Genomic DNA, 10,039 nt, shown 5'->3' with positions numbered 1-10,039 from the left:
TCTGCACGTCTCTCCACCAGTTCAATCCATTCTTGAGCACCCTTCAACTGCTGCTGTACTGCTTGCACTCCCTCAGGTACTCACAGACGTAGAAGCCACAGGTTTGTGATCCTACCGATTGTTTGGCACACTGCATGATCGATACACAAGCATTAGAATACAGGCATTAGAACGCTTATGAATAGAAAGCACAATTAAACCTTTCAAATACTTACCGGAAAGTTACGTCTGATTTTGATGTGGTTCTTATGCTTAGCCTTAAAATTCTCTGTTCTTCGATCATAGCATTCAGGATCCTTCACGTACTCCTTATAAGCGCTATACGAAATGTACTAGTATTAGGCAGGGCATTAGAACGCATATGAGAAGACAGTTCAGTCACTTACACTCTGAGGCAATCTTCAAAGGCCTTGTACCCTTTTAAGTTTGGCATTCTCAACGAATCAAATACGCAGGCCCTGTCATCCTGAGGGTAGATGATAAATGCAACCCAGTGACCCTCGAGGCCTTGGCTGCGCCATTGAAACAAAATACAGGTTACGACGAGAAATAATAATACTAGCTAGCTACCCACTTATCTCTACAGGCATGTCTTCGACTTACCCAAAGTGGTAGGCAGCTACGATACACCCATTTCTCCTGATCTTCTTCATTGCTCCTAGTATGTACCTTGAAATGTTCAACTTCTCATTGTCCATCAGTTTCTTCCTGTGCGCCTCTCTCTGTCGCTTGGTCAAGTCTTTCATGGTTGGATGATTGTCATCTAGGTGGTAACCAATGATGACTCTTTGAGCAATATGCATTGGAGATAGATAGATAACATCAAGTTTTAGTTCCTTGGATATATAGGCCATCAACCTGCAAGGACAAGCCATCGTGGCATATATAAGTAGTCTTGACCGATTCAAAGGCAGGTGATATGTGAAACTCACAATTCATCACTTACATAGAGAACAAGGTGACTTGGGCGATGTCAAGGTCTTGTTCCCGTAGTAGTTTGTACACGTCGTGGAAGTCCACGAGGAGTTCTACATCGTTGCCGGGCAAGTGGAAGTACTCCGCCACAACCTTGACTAGAAAACCATGCAGGCCAGCTTTTGCCGCTTCCATGTACCAGAGATGAAACCTCCTTGTCTCCCACCTTTCCTCGTCGACGAGCTGGGCCTTGGTTATCATGAACTTCCCATGCTCGTAATGGCCGGGGCAGTCATCCGATTCAGGAAATAGATGGAAATGTGATCTCGGCCTGGGATAGAAATGTTAGTACCACATTATGGCAAAGAAAAGTTATTAGCAAATTATGCTCGCCGCTACCATACCTTTTGAACTCAAGTGAGTATGTGAGATGCCCTTGGTCGCCTTTAGTCTTCGCCGGCGGTGGAGGATAGTGGCTTGTGCTCGCAATGGCAGCAGGCGGTGTCTTTGCCCCCGGTTCCTCCGTGCCTCCCGGTCCTATATTCACCGATGGTGCTGTCGTCGTCGGCGTCGAAGAGCTCACTCCAGATGCACCGCCACTCGCACCAACTCTTTCGCCGTGAAATGTCCAGACGGTGTAGCCCTCGACAAAACCATACATGATCAAATGAGTTTGCACCTCGCTGTCTCGGTGGGCTTTCAGGTTCTTGCAACGAGAACATGGACATATGGTTGTCATCCGCTTCAGTCTCTCACGGTGAGCTTTACCAGCAGCAATAAACTTCCTTAATTCAAAGAGGTACCGCGGATCATTCACTCTATCGATCCGGTACATCCATTCCGACCTATCCATCATACATGCGAACATTATCCGTCACAATCAACAAATAAAGAAGAATTAGGAGAAATTGATGATTTTTACGTCCAAAATCATGAAAAAGAGAGGAAATAACGATGTGAAAGATGAAGCATGCATCTATGATGAATCTAAGGTTAAAGAAATACATGACATCATTTTTTCCATTAAAATTGATCTAGATCTAGATATAGATCTAGAGAGAACTCTAGGTGATGGAAATAGAGAGAGGGGATGGAAGGAGAGAGGGGGAGCCTTTATGAACCTCTTATGATATCCTCCTCCCTCAAATCCAAGCCCTTCAACTCAAATCAAAAGTTTCTTCAAATTTTAGGGCAAAACCTCCCCCATGAGTTTGAGAGAGAGGAAGACCCGTGGAGAAGACGAAGGGGCGGCGGTGATTATTTGTACAGGCTTTACCGCAGCGGGCAATATAAAGCGCCCGCCGCAGGAAATGAACTCTTTACCGCGGCGGGCAGTTTAAAGAGCCCGCTACGGTACATCGTATTAACCGCGGCAGGTGATTCATACTGCCCGCCGCGGTAAATAACGATTTCCTGCGGCGGGCAAATAAGGTGGCCCGCCGCCGTAAACCATTTTCCCGCAGCGGACGCCTCGGTGGCCGGCCTCGCTGGCTGGCCACCGGTTAACCGTGGCGGGCAAAAGAGGTGCCCGCCATGGAGCCCATTTTGGCCACGCTGCGCAAATTGATTCCTGTAGTAGTGCAAGGATGGCAGCAGCGCACACCACTTCTTTGTCCAGCGGCGAGCAATTCTTCTCATCGACGTCGTCTTGGTCCTCCTCGATACACTGTGCTTCTTGATCAGAGTCGGAGGACGTCCTTACGCCGCCCTCCTCCTCCTGTTGGTGTAAGAAGGTCATGATTTCGGCGTCCTCCTTGTTGGTGTAGCGAAGGAGCACGAGGCCGAGGCCGGTGGGCCACGCGTGTGTATATATATATATATTTGTAGTTTTGAAGAGCTACGACTACTAGTAGGAGATATAATACGACGTATCGTATCGTATCGTATCGTATCATTCATGCACACAAGATATAGTCTCCTTATATATTTTTGAGCAAAAAAAAATGAACAGATTTTCGGTCTTCGTTCCGCACTTGCTAGGCCGGGTGGGCCCATCATGAATATATCTAACTAAGCCCAGCCCAAATTTAGTCCAAGCTGATGCCGATAATTTCCCAAATTTAGCCCAATCTGGTGTCAATAATTTTGAGGATTCCAATAATTAAATGGCAATGCTACAGATAGGACGCCAGCAACTCCCCTCCGACGCGTGGCGTGGCGTGACGTGCGCGCACCCTACCCAACGAGCTCATCTCTCTCGTGCTTCCCTACTGCTCCTCTCTCGCTCGCTCGCTCGCTTGCCCACCCCGGCGCGCCCTCCCCCACCCCGGCACCCTCACCCACAGGAGTCCCCAATGCTGCAGATCCGGCCGCCCTCTCCCCACCCCGGTGAGATCCATGGAAAACGAGCGAGATCCATGGAGGTGGCGCGGCGGTGTTGCAGGGGAGTGGGCGGCTCTCCCCCACCCTGACGCGGCACCCTCCCCACCCTCGGTGGCCTTGGTGGCGGTGGTGCTCGCGCGCAGCCGCTCGTTGCCGTCTCCAACCCCGACGACTGGAATCGACTGGCCCATCTTTCCCCTCCCCCTATGTTGCATATATATGTTTCAAGTGTTTCAGGCGTTTCAGATGTATGTTCCAATTGTTTCATATGGATGTTGCAACAGTAGATCAGGAATGTTGCACATATGCATATGTTGCAACTGTTTCAGAGGCATGTTGCATGCGTTTGTTCAAAATGTTTCATCTGCTTCCAAACGTATGTTGTAATCGTTTTGATCTGGATGTTGTATATGTTTTCACACATATGTGCAACGGCATGTTCCAAACTGTTTCGTCTGTTTCTGTCTTCCATTGCAACAAGTGTTTTCCATGTTGTAAGATGCTAAGTGTTCTATCTGGATGTCGCATATGTTTTCACACATATGTTGCATGTGTATGTTCTAGATGTTTCATCTGTTTCAGACGTATGTTGCATTCAAGTGTTTCATGTTGCCCGTGTTTCATGCTGTTCGAAGAGTCAGGGGGCGTCGGGAAATGGGGCGCGGCGAGCCGGTGGCCGGTGGATGTGGCGCGTGGCATGCTGGGGGCCGGCGGTCGGGGGCACGACGGGGCAAGGGTGCGCCTGTGGGGGCAGGACGAACAGATGGGGATGGGGACGTCAGGCGTCGGGGCGGGCGTGTCAGACGTGCGGGCGGTCGTACAAATAAGCATGGCGAGGTGCAGAATTTTTTTATTCGCATATTAACGTTTCAGCGGAAATTTGCACCGTTGGACACTAAACGTCTGGATCGGATAATTAAATAGTCTCTTCAATCTTCATTCATAATTTGGTTATACAATACAACCGTCTCCAGCCGTGGCTTCGCAGTATCTCTACTAACTTGCGCTTCAGAATCATCCATTGTCTCCAGCCGTGGCTTCGCAGTATCTCTACTAACCTTAGCTTCAGAATCATCCATTGAAAGAGATAACAGGGTACTCACTTGAGCTTCAGAATCATCAAGTTCCATCGGAAGAGATAACAGGGTTTAGAGTAAACTGTTACTACTAACTCATGACCCGATTATGTTACAGAATAGAATACGGCAGTGCAATCCGAGGAGATACGAGTCAGTCAGTCAGCCTATTCGCTTGTTGGTTTCAGCAAAAGCTTATCAGCCATGGTACAGTATTTTTCTCTCACAGCAAACCAGCACCAGCCGAGCTTATTAGCTCAGAAACCAACCAGCGAAAAGGCTGAGTAAGTCGTACCAAACATTCTTTGGAAATAAATTGCACAAGTCACATAAACACAAGCACAAAGGTCTAAATCGAATTTGCTGCCAATGCATGCAAATCTTCACCCTAGCCAGATAGTTCTGATATGGAGGCACACTCGTTTCGTTTGTATACAAAAGAGTTTTGACACATGATGGTGGGACCCTTATCATCCACCCACCCACCCGTATTGCATTGCTAATTGCTATCACCTCCTCCTGTTTATCTATTGTAGCAGGACCTATCCATCTAGCTACAAAATTGCTATGGCGCTGCCATCCTGTCCTAACTTAAAGCAGAAGCCCTGAGCAAAGTGCCAAGCACAGGCATCCAGAGGCCCCCCAATCGGCTCGAGCTTGGGTTTTGTGTCTTCATGCTAGCTGCTTTAGCCGACGATAATGCTGATGATGATGATGATGGCCCATGCGAATGGGATGACTTCTCCTCAGATGATCCTTCCCTGTTTCTCGTACGACATGGTCGGCTAACACCTTCCTGCTCCTGCAATGCAACAACCTGATTGAATAAAAACACTGAAACGTATTGGATTGGACAAAATAAAAAGCTCCAACCCAACCAAACCTGCGATGTCGTCTCAGGCCGTTTGGCCGCAGGTGAAGCCTGCAGGGATGTCTCTGCTCTAGGCGATTCAGCTACAGGTGAGGAGATTGGCGATTCCAGAGCTAGACGAGGCAAACAGCTAGCCTGTTGGTATGGGGCAACTAAACAAAGTCAACAAATGAACCAGTCAAAGCTCGGACTAGGAAAAAGGCCGGACAAGGTATATATATGACTCTTTACCCTCCCAACAATTCGCTCCGAAGAGGAATCCATAACTGCAGGAATGGATGACGAAGAGACCTGAAACTCAAAACGCCTCTTCAGAACAGAGAACCAAAGGTGGAATACACAACACTTCAGATCACACCAGCATCGAGCTGCATATGCAATAATAAAGAGTAACACGGGCCATATATGTGACTTGCCTGACGAACATTGGCATTCTGGCTAGGTCCCATCTTTCGGGTGAACTCACATAAGTGATTTATTCCGTCTACCGTTTGATCCTGACAGGATTTGTAACCAGATAACGTTAGGCGCATGTACAATCTGTAAAGGGAACTGTGGTGCTATGACTTCTCCTTACCTGAGAGCTTTCAAGACGCCCCATCTTGGATTCCTGAAAGATGTATATACAGGGAGGCAGGGAGCATGACTCCATCAGTATGTGATACTTATATCCTCAACAGGGTACAAATGTGGTCCAGTACAAGGTGCCTACCAGAGTCCGAACTACAAGATTGACTGATTGCAAATCCTCCTGGAAAGCACTTAGATCTCCATGTATGATTCCAACCTACAGGTCAATAAGCTCTGCATCATTATCCACCTTCCAAATACATCAAAACCAGATAAATAAATAATGCTATGCTGCAATAAGGTTCCACCTCATCCCTTGTGCCTTCAATAATCTGCTGGGTTTCATCTAAACTAATATCCACACGATCAATCCTCCCAGCCAGATGTTTCCTTGTGACCTGAACAGTAGTAGCCAGAGAATTATGGATATGTATTGGTTGGAAATAAAACTGAAATTCTGGTGACACAATGCAGTCCCCTGAATGCAGCACAAGTGAAAATGGAAACAATTCAAGAAAAAACTTACAACGACAGAGTCTGAAACTTGATCCAAATGGTTGCCAACAGCAGTGCAAGCATCAGATAAACCACGCTTTGTCACAAACATCATATCAGAGAGTTTCCATCCCTGTACATTAATGCCCGAACTTTAGATACTAGTAGTAGCTACTATATTAGTCAAACATGACGTCTAACTGGTAAGATAGGGCTGTAACAATAATACAATATATGACCAGGATATTATTACTGGCATAAACATTAGCTGAAACTAAATAGTATTGAATGGTAATTTAGCATTGATGATCTGTACACTTCCATCCATAAACTAAAAAAATCAAACTTACCTTCCACTTTATATAAGCATAGCCGATAGCCCCAGCAACAACAACTGCTGTTATAGTATATACGCCGGGTCCTACAAGACGAGGGTGTAAGATAACAATTATCCAGGGCTCATTTGGAAACAAAATAACCCCCTCCAATCCATATATGCAATGAAAGGGGCTGGTGGGGAAGTTAGTTCATTTTCCACTCGAATCCATATGTTTTGGGAGGGAATAGGTTTGTCAAAAGAAGCCCTCCAGGATTCCGATAAATATTGTACAAATTACAAAGGAGTGGCAGTTATTGAGCCCTATGTGTTCAAGTCTTGATGAGGAGATCAATATATACCAATAAAAAACAATTGAAATAGCAAGGAAGCATGAGAAACAAGCAAAAATTATCAGAAAATAAGCATTACAAGCATCCAAAAATTTATGAGAATGTAAGTCCCATTCACATCTGATGCACGTTTGCTCTGGACCCATACACAAAAGCCATTCGCCGTTAACTTGTGTTTGTGAAAGTTCAACTGGTTAATAAACCATAACTAGTAGATGCCGAACCCACAGTGCATCAGTGCATGGATATCTTCAATAGAAGCCATAAGCAAGCACTGACCAGAATTCGCAGCCGGTGTCACTATTGTATTTGGTGTTGTGGCTAGGGTGTGTATCTGCTCCCTGAGATTGTTGATCTGAAATATCAAAGATCCCATTAATCACCATACCCTAGACGTTTAGAATTGTCCATATATATATCCTGAGAGCCAGACAAAAGTTAACATGTTAACAAACCTGAGATAGCAACTGGTTCTGATCGCTGCTGCCAGACTTTGCGTCACCGCCTTCTTTCCCATGTTTCTTCACAAACTGTATAATTAAGACAGGCAAGCACAAGCTAAGCTATAAACCCTGTGCCTATTCCTTTAAGATATACTATGTGCTACTCCCTAATTGTTTCCCTGTTGAGGGTCAATCTGACCAAGAAGGTAACAATACTACCTTGGCGGCTCCAGAGAATACATCCCCCAGTTTAGGAAGTTTGGCGTCACCAGTGAGAACGGATCCAGCGACGCCTGCAAGCAACATTGAACACGGTTACCACTTGCCGGTAACTGTGATTTTGCTATAAAGCAGCAGAACTTGTAAGACGTAAGCACGCGGTGCAAGATCATTGTTATCTAGGAGAAGTAATCGAGAAGCACTACACAATTCTTCAGCGAAACGAACAGGGCCTTCGCCAATACTAGCGAGTGGACGTACGGCAGCAGACGAACTAACGTACCTGTCACCCTAATTAATCCAACCAGGACCTAACGCAGCAAAATACTCGTAGCAAATTAAGCGAGCAGCCTGTAGCATGAAACTAATAGTAGCTAAGGTAGATTGGGTCTAGGCCATGAGACACCACAGACTGCTTCAAATTCAATCCAATCTAGCACAATCCCAACACCGCCGCGCCGCGAAATTAAAAGAGGAAGCAAGGGAGAGAAGCGGTTTGAGGGTGGGGAGCGGCAGTGACGAACCGGAGCCGAGGACGATGAAGACATTGCCGAACACCATGGGTGCCGCGACGGCGAACGAACGATCTGCTTACGACAGCGGCGGCGGCGATCTATTTATGACTCAATGTTCGCCGACTGTTCAAATCTCCTCTATCAAATCAATCAAACTACTTATGATTGTCTATATCTACTTTATTTATATATATACAGTACTTATATATTATAGAACCGGATTTATTTGTAGTATACTAGTTACAACTTGTTAATAAAACGCCCAGCCCAGCCCGTTAATAAGTTCTGTTGGGCTGGATGATTTTCCTAATTTTTACAGTTTTTTCTTATGAAAATGAATTATGAAGTTCATATATATATAATTCCTATAAATTTTTTGCATTCAAAGAGCCCCGAAAAAAAATCTCGTATTTCCGTCTAGGTTTTTGCTGCATATGACATGGATTTACTAGAAGATGGTACTATACATAGGATGATATTAGAAAATGTATTTATGTATTGAGACATTACTCCACTCTTATAAAGTCCTTCTTTTTCTTATTGTTGACCTTTAAAATGCATTGACAATCACTTGATATTACTAACCTTACACCGTTAACATCATTAGTTGGGTAAACCTCTAGGTTAGCGGGGCTTGCGCGATAGTGGTTTCGATGTGTGTTGGCTCGCTGGTGGAAGGCTTGGTCCTTTCTAGGAGGATGCACGAGGCACCCATCGTTCTGACTCCACGAAAACGAGATTGAAGCCTGACATGGCTCGCTCGATGCGAGCTGCGTGGACAAGTAAGGGCATGTTTAGATCTTCTCTACACTTTGGAGCACTTTAGCTCACTTTAAGCTCTGAAGCTCTTTTTTTTCGGAGCAAAAGCTTCAATGTGAGATGAGTTAAAGTTTAGGGCTAAAGTTAGGCTATTTATTTAGAGCTTTGGCTCTAATGTTTAGATGAGGAAATTCAAATAGACCCTAAAGCAATTGATAGCTAAATCCAGCCCATAACGAAGCAACCAATAACTTGTCAAATCTAGCTTGGTCCAAGTTCTGAAAACAAGTCCCGAACTTTCACGGGGATTACGCTGCCAAAGCTTTGTCCTAGGACATGGGCACGAGACCTGATGGATGACTCTGTATGTCCATAGGGAGGCAGAGGCGTCATCATGTGTGCTATGTGGTCCCTTTGGCAAAGCAGGAATGACCGCCGGCACGACAAGACGCCTATTGATCTGGGTGCAGCTATGGACTAGGCACTCGAGGCGTGCTGTCAGCTGTGGGGCGGTAAACAAAGGGATGTCGGGGCGAGCATCGATGTCGAACATGCATTGGCAACCACCAGAGGTGGGCTCTCTAAAGATCAATGTTGACGGGGCTTACCCCCGGGACTCAAACACGGGTGCAATGGGGGCAGTGTTGCGGGACAACAATTGGATTTTTATGGCTGCATCAGCGCACTTGATGGATTCGTTGGGCTCAGCTCTCCTTGCAGAAGTAGAGGCGTTCAGAGATGGCGTGCGGCTCATACCACAAGTGAAACGTCTAGTTTAGTTTTGGTGAATTAATAAAATCCTAAGTGTTAACCTAGTTTATCAAGTGATCATAAGATAGGTAGCATACTTTAAGTGGAGAAGCTAATGAAGATCATAACATGACAATGGTGATGGCATGGCGATGATCAAAGGCTTAAACTTGAAAAGAAGAAAGAGAAAAACAAAAAGCTCAAGGCAAAGGTATAACTTGTAAGAGCTATTTTGTTTTGGTGATCAAGACACTTAGAGAGTGTGATCACATTTATGTTTGATAGTCGTACTATTAAGAGGGGTGAAACTCGTATCGGAATACGGTTATCAAAGTGCCACTAGATGCTCTAACTCATTGCATATGCATTTAGGATCTAGTGAAATGCTAACACCCTTGAAAATGTTTGTGAAAATATGCTAACACATGTGCACAA

The 10,039-nt window shown here is 45.5% G+C and overlaps 1 protein-coding gene across 1 annotated transcript; it reads right to left on the bottom strand.

Annotated features, from left to right (window-relative positions):
- Positions 1-4,718: 4,718 nt before the first annotated feature.
- On the bottom strand, positions 4,719-8,214 carry LOC136482018 (uncharacterized). Its single transcript, XM_066479275.1, has 13 exons — positions 8,105-8,214; positions 7,581-7,654; positions 7,374-7,448; positions 7,198-7,273; positions 6,600-6,670; positions 6,281-6,382; positions 6,063-6,152; positions 5,897-5,971; positions 5,762-5,794; positions 5,601-5,681; positions 5,416-5,475; positions 5,197-5,319; positions 4,719-5,115 (listed from the first exon to the last, which is right to left on the bottom strand). The coding sequence occupies exons 1-13, from the start codon at positions 8,139-8,141 to the stop codon at positions 4,900-4,902; spliced, it is 1,113 nt and encodes a 370-aa protein (XP_066335372.1). The 5' UTR covers positions 8,142-8,214; the 3' UTR covers positions 4,719-4,899.
- Positions 8,215-10,039: the final 1,825 nt, after the last annotated feature.

The sequence above is a fragment of the Miscanthus floridulus genome, chromosome 1 (genome assembly GCF_019320115.1).
Source record: "Miscanthus floridulus cultivar M001 chromosome 1, ASM1932011v1, whole genome shotgun sequence".
Lineage (NCBI taxonomy): Eukaryota > Viridiplantae > Streptophyta > Magnoliopsida > Poales > Poaceae > Miscanthus > Miscanthus floridulus.
Note: the sequence above shows the minus strand (reverse complement) of the source record. Positions and strands in the feature narration are given on the sequence as shown.